The 11,872-nt window shown below is 36.2% G+C and overlaps 1 protein-coding gene across 8 annotated transcripts in view; it reads left to right on the forward strand.

Moving 5' to 3' along the window:
- The window catches only part of Bap170 (Brahma associated protein 170kD), a 138,591-nt gene extending 132,521 nt beyond the window's left edge, over window positions 1-6,070 (forward strand). For 5 of the 8 annotated variants that reach the window (XM_083129565.1, XM_083129559.1, XM_083129562.1 and 2 more), the window contains 2 exons: window positions 2,130-2,221; window positions 4,283-6,070. In XM_083129565.1, the coding sequence (XP_082985691.1) occupies window positions 2,130-2,221; window positions 4,283-4,397 (207 nt within the window). In that variant the 3' untranslated portion in view covers window positions 4,398-6,070. The remainder of the gene's footprint in view (window positions 1-2,129; window positions 2,222-4,282) is intronic. The other 3 variants (XM_083129561.1, XM_083129567.1, XM_083129566.1) reach the window with 2 other exon arrangements.
- The last annotated feature ends 5,802 nt before the right edge of the window (window positions 6,071-11,872 follow it).

The raw sequence follows: 11,872 nt of genomic DNA on the forward strand, positions 1-11,872 counted from the left end.
CAACTACCACTGAATGTGTTGCTAAAAAAAATTCTGAGTCATTCTTTAAAATGAAACAACAATCACATCATTCTGACAGTTTGTTTAGAAGTTATGAATTTTTCTTTTATTATAAGTATAAGCGGGACATGCTGTATATTTATAAATGCCCTGATGCAAGTTTTTCAGAGTTTAGCGTATTTTTATTGTGTAAGGAAAGGGAAGCTGCGTGGAAAATAAAACAGAATTCTCTCAATTCATTTACTTTGTTAGAGTCCTTTGCAGAACAATCTTATCTGATACGCAGAAGATTATTACAGGATAAGATATCTTGAAGTTGATTAGTTAAATTTGAGTTTGAATTTCTCGTAGAATTAACAATTTTTTGTAGATTAGTTCAATCCCGTAATTAGAATTTTTGGATTCATTGGAATCACATATACCCTTTATATTCTTAATATATTTGTGTGTATGTGCGTGAGTGCTGAGAGGTGCTAATACGTAAGGTTGATGTACAGAAAATATCTCTTTGTAGTCTTGAATTTTAGGAAAGTTTGCCTTGAAAACCGGGAATTATACTTGAATTTTTCATGGCCCTAGAGTGGCCAACCTGGGGAGCCACCACGAACAAAGAAAGAGAACAGTGTACTGAATTAATAGACTCATTATTCATAAGAGTGAATCGTGTAATTCATCTGTCTAGGATGAAATATTATTCCGCAAGAATATTTCAAACACTGCAGTGGCTTAGTGTAATTTTAAAACCCTGTCTAAGTGATGTATGTGGTTTTACTAGGGTGAACTTTTATTCTAATTGGTAAGTAGCATAAGTGTAGCTTGTAGATGATGTTTCTTTGTGGGTACGTAGTTTATTTTGTATTGGGTGAAATACTGTATCAGTGCATGCCTGTAGGTTGATAATGTAATATAGAGAAAGCACACGTACGTGTGTGTGCATGGAAATGATAGAAGAGATGTCAGAGGGAGAGTTCAATACCATTTTTGTTTTTCTGTTTTGCATAGTGTGTTGTAACAAAATCAATATTCCAAACATGTTTTTTTGGTGTGACATAGTTACTGTAAATTATGCCATGTACGGTAATGCAGAAATGATTTATCACTTAATGAAGTGTGTTGCTGCCTTGGTGGCTGAGAACATGGGTGATCTGTTCACAATTTCTCCACCAATGGTTCCAGGTTTTGAGTCCAGTTGTGGTCCCTTCATCAGTTTCATCATTCATCCTCTGCCTAAGGAGGCAGAAAAAGAAGCGTGAAATGATTATTGATTGGTTTAGTTTATTTTACTTAATTTTTCTGCCACTTGTGGCCCAGTGTTGAGAATGAGAGATGATGTGATGAAAGGACACTCACAAAGTGCACCCATGCTCGGCAGAATTCAAACCTGGAACCTCTGGAGCTGTAGCATGATGTGATAACCACTCCCTCACAGAAGTCGGCAGGCACATAAAATTATTTAAAAAATATTTTAATATGTAGTGGAAGAAACCCACATAAAGTCTGTTAAGATGGAATAAGGCTAAGTAGAAATACCGGGTGATCCGTTTGAGATGTCAGAAAAGTAAACCTTTATACACCAGAGGTTAATGTACATATCTCCGAGCAGCTTGCGGTAATATGTATAAGCAGAAAGGATGTAAGTTTCGAATGAATGGAAGTTTACAGACTTCAGCCACATGGCGGCGCTAATGTGCATGGTAACAAAGGTGATGATCACGGCACAACAGTGCACACAGTGTGTCATATGGTATGCAAAATTTTCGAGTATTGCATGCATGCTACTGCTGCCAGTTAACCTCCACTTATTCGAAACTTACATCCTATGTGCTTATATTACAACAAACTGTTCACAGATACGTACATTATCCTCTTGTGTATAAAGGTTTACTTTTCTGACATCACAAACAGATCACCCGGTACATTGAAATTGACAAGTTCCATTGTATTTGCATTTGAAGTATTTGTAGGACTCTGTCCCAAAACTAAGCCATTTTTAATTGTTTTGTGTATATTGGAGCAAGAATTCAGCCACTTTTACCATATATGATTCAAGAATATTGCAATTTTTTTAGTCTTGGGAGTGTGGTTAACTGCAAAGGCACTGTGTTTAACATTTCTTTTACTTTTCAAAGGATGACAATGAAGGTCCTGTCACAAAGAGCATAAGGTTAACGTCAGCCCTCATTCTCCGCAACCTAGTCATCTACTCAACTAATGGAAGGAGGTAAGTTTGTTATACATCCCAAAACATTGATTAATTATGCTGCAATAAAGAAAAGCTTCTTTGAAAATGAATCAAGTTTATAGTAATGCATGTCATAAAAAATGTAAGTTCAAAACCAGTTGACATACCAACTCCATATGTGGTATTTTTATAGCTCAACCAACACCTTACTGCTTCCACCGATGCAGATGCTTGATTTTAAACGTTAAAAGTTGTGTTCAGAATATTAATTACAAATAGTAATATTTAAGTACTACCTTGTAACCACATCACTCCACCAGAATTTTGGTTTTAAATATTTGATACATTGCTTAAGATATATTTGGGATATTGGCATATCTGTCATGGAATTTAATTATGAAATACACTCTTGCTACACACTGTGTCTGCAAAATTTAATAAAGTTATGGATTTTGCGTAATTTTCAGGATAGTTATATTGTCGAATTGTTACACTGAATTTTTTGCAGACTCTGCGAGATGTAGACTTCAGAAAGTATCAGCTAGTTAGTATTAGTGGTTAAATATGAACTGGTACTTTCCAATACTATATCTCCAAGATGGTCCCACACCTTGGTTGTGCAGTGTAAGGTGGAAGCTTTGTGCTCCGGCTACAGGACACGTGGTGGTTCGAGTCTCGTGGGAGAAGGTTAACAACTTTTCTCTTGAGATTTCAGCCTGTGTATGGGACCGGTGGTCACCCACCATTGTGAGGAAATTGGGGTGCTACGAATGAGTAGCGTAACCCAGTCATAGAAAACCTAAGACAACGACTGGGAGTTCGTTGTGCTGACTTCATGTCACCCCATAACTGGTTGGATGATTTCCAGCAGTCGTTGCCCTCATGACCACAGGTTAATATTAATATTTAAGCATTCCACTTTAATTACACCACATTAACCTGCCAAATTTTGTTTTAAAATATTTTATGAATTGCATAAGATATAAGTGGAATATTGGTATATCTATCATGGAATTAAATAAGATTGAGTGTTGCGTAATTTACAGAATTAGACTGCGGAAGTGCACTGCAATTTTGCAGGCACCACAATATGTAGACTTTGGAAAGTATCTGTTAGTGCCAGTGGTTAAATATGAACTAATACTTTTTCAATACTGTGTGTTACTACAGGCTTCTTCGTGTCTTAACATTCAACACCAGCACCACTGCTTCCATGCCACAGCTACAAATATGGTGCTGGATCATTATCGATACCACTAACTTTAGCCAATGCTGACATTAACATCAGTATCGATTCAGCCCTAGTATTTATATATTTTCTTTCATTCTACTATGGCACCTCTAAGATCACAAAATTCCATCAAATTCAGAAATAAGATAAGATTGATTTGGTGTGAAATGGACCAACTGTAAGATTGTAAAATATAACAATGAAACTGCTGCATAATGAATTTTATTAACTGCAATCAAATTAAAAATCAGAACACTGGTTTCCATGGCGAAGTAGTTAGTGTAATGCACTACGAAGACAGAGGTTCCAGGTTTGAACCTGGTCAATGATGCTTGTACTGTTGTACAGTTTCATCATTCAAAGTCATTTCCATGATTAACCCAAGAGATACAAAAGCAATGTAAAATAACAAGACTAGAAATAGAGAAAGTAGAGCATTGTTACGTCTGCATTTGTCTACACAGAAATAAAGGTCTGATGAAGAGATAGTGGTTTATCCCAAACAACCCCAAATATATGTAAAAAAAAAATTTCCTCATTCAACTAAACTGGGCTGTAAAGGGTGGCCGTTCTATGTAGTACACCGAAATGTCTACCTCACTTCCATGTAGTTTACCCTGGATTTTGCAGACTAACAAGGCTCTTGTCATCTGGACTCAACGGCCAATACAATCCTTCGTGGGGCTCATGTCGTCTCTATATGTTTGTGATTGTCCCTTCATCATCTCATCTCAACGCCAGTCATTATCATCTTCCCGATTAGCCAAATGTGGCAGGAAAAAGAAGTAAAATAAACGTAAAAAAACACTTGTTAAAATGTAGTTACAAATCCGATAAGTTGCATAATGTACTGTTTATTTTTCTTCCAGGTTTCTTCGAAGGTACGAACCTCATTTAGCAAGTGTAGCTTTGAGTAACGTTGAGTCATCACGAACCATTGCCCAAATACTCTACGACATGAACTCGCAGACACACCAGAGCTGACCATATTAGTTGGAATATTGGATCGTCAGTGTCGTGTACAGTCAGGACCAATGCTGCAGGTGCCGGGAGCCTCTTAGAGGAGAGTGACATGCGAAGGATGGGAGCTTGTGGTGTAATGTGTGAGCTCTTTCTGCATAGGTGGAGCTGTCCATTTATAGGATTGTATTTATATTTTAGAACTTGGTTTGGAGATTCAAACATTGTTAAATGTACAGATCTTATCACTGAATATCTGCAGTCTCAACCATGGCATTTTGTGCATTCAGTGACCTTGATACTTTTTAGATAATTTATATGGAGTGACAGAGTCTAAAGCTTTTCTGAGAGATCTATTGGCTATAATGTAAATTATGTTTGTATACATTTTCTTGTGAAAGTTATTAGTCTCGGAGTTTAAAAAAACAAAGACCAAACTTTCATTTTCATTCGTACCATCCAGTTTTTTTTTTTTTTAATCCGCACTGCCTAAAAATGTTAATGTGCAATTGTTTTTTCTAGTATTTATTGGTTACATAATGTAGTATATGCGTTGTTGTATATATTTTGTCCCATCCTTAGAACTGTTAGTAAACGAACTCATTTTTGGATGTGGAAAAGATGTCTTTTTGAAAGAAAAAATAGTAAGTGTCATGTTTTCAGTGTACAGTGAAAAAAAGAAAGAACTTGCACATTGTTTTTTAAATGAAGATTGTTAACTTGTTTAATTCACATTCGTCCACCTGACATTTGTGATACAAGAATGCGTGAAGTTCAAACATGTAAATTCACTATACTTCAACTACATGTATCAGTATTAAATTAACAGTGTAGATGACTGTGGGAACATTCGTTTATTTTTTAATCTGGAGGTTGGAATCTACTGTAGTTATTTTATTCATATAGTATTGTTCTATATGGATTAAAGGGAAGCTGCCTTTTTTTTATTTTACAGTTTGTGTAAAAGATGATCAATGAACTGAGAATGCATTCCATACAGACATTTTAAGCGTGAAACGAAAACCAAGATGTTGCACTCTGATATCTCTGGTTCGGACTGCTCCAGCTCGAGATAACGCCTAAGGCTGACTTTGCAGTTAATTAACAAGGGAAGCTTTATCTTTTTTCAACACAGACGTGTACAAGCCTATCCCCAGCACATATAACTTATTATCATGGTATTCATGGTCTATTTTCATGTGCTTTTTTTGTCGGAACCTTTTTTGTATGAAAGTAGATCTTAGAAAGTACTGTAAGACAATGTTCAGAGAATCTTTCCGGAATAAAAAAAGAAGGCATTTACTTACTCGTAAGCATGTATTTGGTGTGAAGCTTCTGTTACATGAAACCTTCTGCGTAAATTTCTTGTCAGTGTTCTGTACATCTGCATAAGATAGCAGTTGCCTACAATAGTTTTCTTTGTAATTGATTATAATATATATTTTTCTTTCTTAGTACCCGAACTTTACGTCTAAAAGAGCAGATTTACAAAAAAAATAATACAAATCATCCCTTATAGTGCAGTTTTATTGCAGTTTCCTCTGTCAATGACATTTTCTTATGTGCATACATAATACTTTGTAAAATTGCTATGAAATATATTCAAAGAAAATTTTGTACATGAGTATTTTTCTCTGTAATAAACAGGTATAATCTACAGTCCTTCAAAGAAATTTGAAAATTGTAAAATATGTGTTATCATGTGTATCATAATAGTACTTACTATTTTCTTTTTTTATATGTATAATTTTTAAACTTCCTTTTAGTTTCTTTGTAAAGAAATTAATGATTTGTGTATAATTGAATTTTATATAGGAAGTTAGAAATTGTAATGTCTCTTAGTTCTCATTACAATTTTCCCCTATGTTTATTCCCTTACGTATGAAATTCTGTCTGATTTTGGGTTGTTTATGATGTAGTATGGTTACTATGGTGAAAATATCGTTTAGGGTAAGTTCGTTTTTTCTAGGCTGAGCCGATACCACTTCGAACCGATAATAATACCCTTGCAAATTTGCACCGATAATTGAATAAATAAAAGTTGTTCAAAATATTATCCAAATATATGCTTCAATTTAAAGTAGATGTTAAATAATCACAAAATGTAGTTTTTAATGCAAAATTGGTTCAAAATAAGAAGAAAGTTTAAATTTTGCATGATTTTTAGCATAACTAGACTGCAAAAGTGTCGCATGGCATTTTTGCTGACCCCCTGAAAGACCAAAATGCCGGAAAAGTATTGGCTGGTAAATGAATTTCAACCAATACCAATACATCGGTTCAGCCCTAGTTATTTCACATTAGTCCTTTTGTTGTCAGATTAATTTTGAGGGACCACTGCCCTCGTTAGAAACCAGAACCTCTTCATTATAAGGCGAAAACGTTATGCCATTGGAGAGAGAAAAATATACAGAAAGAACTCTCAGGAAACGTGTAATTTTATCACATTTAATAGGGTGTATTGCCAGAGACAAATATTTGAGACTTTCGGAAAGCAACATTATTGGTCACTGAGTTAGCTGCCTTGATCTAAGAATGAAACAATGTGAAATTGAAAGGACCACCTCAACTTTTGAAGGAGTATGAACTAATGAAACTCCACTTTTGCAGATTCGACTGATTTGTTCTATGTGAAGTCACTTTTCTGCTAATTTGGCTAATAGCGACGTTCAATGGTGATTAGGTGAAAGTGACGAAGGGCGAAAACAAATATACGCAGACACTGGAAATACAACCCCCCACAAATTATTATTTTGACTGTGGTTCCAGGCGGCAGAGATTCGTTGACCTGCAAGATGCAAGTTTCCAGGGTATACTGGGCAGGATAGAGCGCTTTCGAAAAGGTCGCACCATACAACCCAAGTCATCTGTGAAAAAGAGATGAATTAAAGGGTATGGTGATCAATTTTGATGAATTCCTTGTGTCCAATGAATATTGTAACTAGATATTCAAGCTCATTCATTTGAATTATGAAGAAAACAAATCTTCACTGTTGTTGGTGTTTACATACCTTCTGTCGCCATTCTTAATTGCATATATAATGTACACATATTATGTCTTGTATTGAAAGAAGAAACAAGATATTTCGTTTTATAAAGGACGTTAACAGTGGTGCCAAATGAAAGAGGGTAGTTGAAACTTGCGTAACTGTAAAAGTCGAATTTAGTATAACTTGCTTTTCAAATCTAAAATGCTAAAATTGCATTTGAGTTTCTTGAGTTTTTGTTTTAAGTAATGGGTACTGGACCTGCAGTTGAAAGTGGAATCCGAACCACTATGTGCCTCCACCATTTATGCTAAAATTACGTTTCAAAAGGTGGCTTCCCTCCGTGTAGCGCGAAGACCTGAAACTCTCCTAGGGACAGTGCTGGTTTCACATTTATAAATTTCTTGTATTCGTAACCTAGTAACTTTCGCTGCCTTTTTGCATTTGTAAATAATTTCTTCAACAAGTTTTATAACTTTCGCATGAATTAAACAGTACAACCACAGATAAGTTAATAACTTATCTGTGGTACAACCCTGCTGTTATTTGTACGTTGAATGAATAAGACAATATATCCACTACACAAAGCGAACTACACAGTGAGCAGTTGAAAGCATGGTCAGTCAGATACAATGCAAGAAAAGGGGACCTAAATGAGAGGTGTAGGGAGATTATGTCAACCAAGACTGACACAGGATAGACAGAAGGAATAATAGGAGAAAACCCTGAGCAGCAACAGTTCTTTGAGGAGTCGAGACAGGCTCATAGCCAGAGGGAGGGCTAAGGAGGATGAAGCCCCCTCCTGAAATCCTAGAAATATCTAATTTTAATAATGTATAGTGGAAATTAATTTTAATTCCTTAGCAGGATTAAACAGTAATATAGTTAGAAATTCATCTTCAGGGCTTCTAACCTTCTTCGTTTTTAAATGGAAATAAAATCCTGGCTACGGGCCTGGACTAAGACCTGCCAAGAGTTAATTCAATAGGTGCCTGCATTGAGTTTATTCGCCACCTTTTTCTAGAGTGGAGACAATTCAGATGAGAAATTTCATTAGAAGAATTTATGAAAATATACGCATGCGCATGGGTGTATGTGAAAGACATAGAGAAGGGAGGGACACAAGCAGAGGATAAATAAGAAAATGTACACCAGCAAAAATAAATGGGAAAAGAAATACAAATGAAGTTAGGGGGAGAGAGAATACATTAGTGAAAATCATCTATGCTTTTTATCTGCCCACCTTAATTTATCAATATATGGATCCTGCCCACCAGGTCAAAATTTTCTGGCACCGCCCCTGGTTATGTTTTCAAAATAGTGCACTGAATTCAGCATAAAAACAGTGTTATTAACTTACAAGCATTATTTTTGCAACATAGAAAAAGATAAATCTTATATTTGTATTTTGTTTAGTTTGCAATGTTCTTCTGTAACTTCAGGCTAATCAGAATGATGATGAGATATAACTGATGAAAGGACACTTGCAATGCCAGGGTAGGACTCAAAGCTAGAACTTCAATAGTGAGGTCGAACACTTAATATGCTTTGCCACCAAGCCAACAAAGAAAACTGTCCTCTGATGTAGAAGCTAATTTCTTTAGCTAAACTACTTAATTTGTCAACAAAAAAGAGCCATAATTCTGATGGGAGAAATTGTGTGGTGACATTCAAAAGATAATAATTGCATTTTGTCAGTATTACATTGGTCAACAAAATTGTACTTCTTTAATGTTTAATTGATATGATAGCTTCTTATAGTATTTTTTGCAGATTTGAAATCTGTTGAACAAATTTATGAGAAGGACATGGTTTTTTGAGCAATTTACTATTATTACTATTATTCTTTTACAGAATAGTGAGGGGCCTCCCCCATGGCACAGTGGTAGCGTCATTACCTTGTAATCGAGGGGTCCCGGGTTCGATACCCGGTGGAGGCACAAGTGGTTCGGATCCCACTTTAAACTGTAGGTCCAGTCCCGATTAGCCTTACTGTGCATACAGTGGACTTAAAACACCAACTCAAACCAAACCAAACAGAATAGTGAGTAGGGATTTGTTTACTTCTATCTCAGTTGCCAAAACCCAAAATCTTGCCCTTCGTTTGCCCCATGTTGCCATGTATAGATTTTCCTCCCTTCCTGAACTGTTAAAAATGTAACCGTTAAACCGCATCTGGTTTCACTTGGTGTGATTTCCCCTTCATGATGCTATAGACCCTTCGCACTGAATAGAGGTGACAACACTGTGTTGAAGGGTGCTGAACATTTGACAGCACAGGAGCAGGATCATATGGCAAGCAGCTGATTGCATCACGTGATTAACTGAAAGTGGCAGAAAAGCGAAGTAAAAGTAAACTAAATCAATCAATCTTCATCACTGAATTTTCATGTGATATTTTCTAACTATAATCCCTACAAAAACCCACTTTGACTTGGACCAATACAACAATATTATATGCAAAAAAATTAGTATCTTGTAAAGCCTCCATGAGATGTCAGGACATTGAATCAAAGAGGCTTTGCATATGGTCCTAGTGAATTTCGTTCTAAGCTCCTTGTATGTAGGGTGACCAGACGTTCTCTTTTATCCGGACATGTCCTCCTTTTTAGGTGTCTGTCCGGCGTCCGGGCGGATTTTTTAGAAATCGGTAAATGTCCTCCTTTCTTAGAAAGAGTATGGCATCGACCAAATGTTCTGCATAGAAAATGCTTCCACACATAATGATATTCATATCACTTGGGGCGAGTTGAACATGAGAGCAATGCTCACCTAACATCTGGGAGCTGAACATGATCACTTTCCAGACTGAATCATTAGTAGGGGTGTGCGGGATCCAGAAAAGTCGGTTAAAAAAATTCCCGTCCAGATCCCGACTTCAGGAAATGATTTCCAGACATTTCGAGATCCCGAGCAGTTCTGAACTTCCAAATGGTTGTTTTAAAAAGTGATTAATTCTTGATGTTCTCTGAAATTGTTAACTTTTATTTCAGAAATCGAAAGAAAGGGAAATGACGTCAAATTCACGATTTCCACAGCGTCGGGAATTTTTTATCATTACCCGTTCCTGAAAATTTCTCTGGAAATTGCAGATTTTACATGTCCCGAACGTCGGGATTTAAAAAAATTCCATGTCCCGACCAAAAAATGTTCTGTCTAGCACACCCCTAGTCATTAGTAGCTGTGTATTATTGTAACTCGTTGCTTCGCAATCAGACTTGTAAAACACATGTAATTTGAGCAGTTCCTTTTTGATTGACTGATATGGTTTATTTTAATTCCCTTTTCTGCCACTTTTGCTAATCGCGAAGATGAGGATGAGCGATGATATGATGATTTTGATGAAGGGGCACTCACAAAGAACACCCATGCCCAGGTTGGAATTCGAACCCAGGACCTCTGGAGTTGTGGTGCGGTGTGCTAACCACTCCGCCACAGAGGTCGGCCAGTTCATTTTTGAGTCATACATACGCGATACAGAAACGCGTAGTGAGAATTTTGATTATTAAGTCATATTTACTTTTATGAAATAATGAAGCGAAAATGTAAATTCATCAATGATCTTGCAAAAAAATATTCAGCTTTTAGAGGATGGAAGAAACGAATATGAGGTAAAGTGTAAGGTGGCTGTCACTTTCCCCTCCTGTTGAAAGAGTGCAAAAATGTTCGTGGCATTAAAATCATATTTCCTGACACAATCTAAACCACCTAAAATTTAAGTTCTGTTTTTTGGAAATAAGTTAAAGCGAAGCTTACTTGTCACATTTGCATTCACGTATGGTGATATTGCATTCTAATATCCAAGAATTGTAAAAAGAGTAAAATTCTGTGCTTCAAGCTATAGATATTCTTAGTTATGATTGTCATGTGTTAAATAATACGATTAGGAGAATGGTTTCGTTGCTTAAAGGTAATAGGGAATTATTTAAAAAATCATCAGATATGTATTGATTAAATTATGAGTAGGGACGTAAAGTTTTCGTTTTAACGATGACACCGAATACTTGAAGAAAGCACAATAAAGTGTCTAAAATGGATTTGGGTAAATTAAGGAGGCAAGTTTTCGGTTTTTTTCGGAATCGCGAAATAACTCGAATTATGCCATTTTTCAGAATAACACCGAATTTTGCACTCTAACACGAAAAACGTCGCGAAATATGCAATATGAACTAGGGATAACACTTCTTTTGTTCATGAAGTGCTATTTGATCTGTCGTTTCTAGTCTAGATGGTGAAGGTTCGATTAAATCGAAATTATCACGCTCCATTATTTTAGTTTGGCGCAAATATGACTGACAGTAGGCTATTTAACCTCCTCCTAAAATAGAATTTGCTCGGTGCGGGGGAGGAGGGGGTGGAGGGGATCTTCACAGAAGGGAAATTTATTAGGAACGGGATAATTTTCAGGGAGAAGCACCTTTTGTGTTTCGGGAGAAGGGGGAGAGGTTGTGTATGCGAGTGTGCTTACTCAAAACACCTAATTTGAGGTCGCAGAGGGATTTTCCTGGCATT

Source organism: Lepisma saccharinum, chromosome 10, assembly GCF_977018435.1.
Source record: "Lepisma saccharinum chromosome 10, izLepSacc3.1, whole genome shotgun sequence".
NCBI lineage: Eukaryota > Metazoa > Arthropoda > Insecta > Zygentoma > Lepismatidae > Lepisma > Lepisma saccharinum.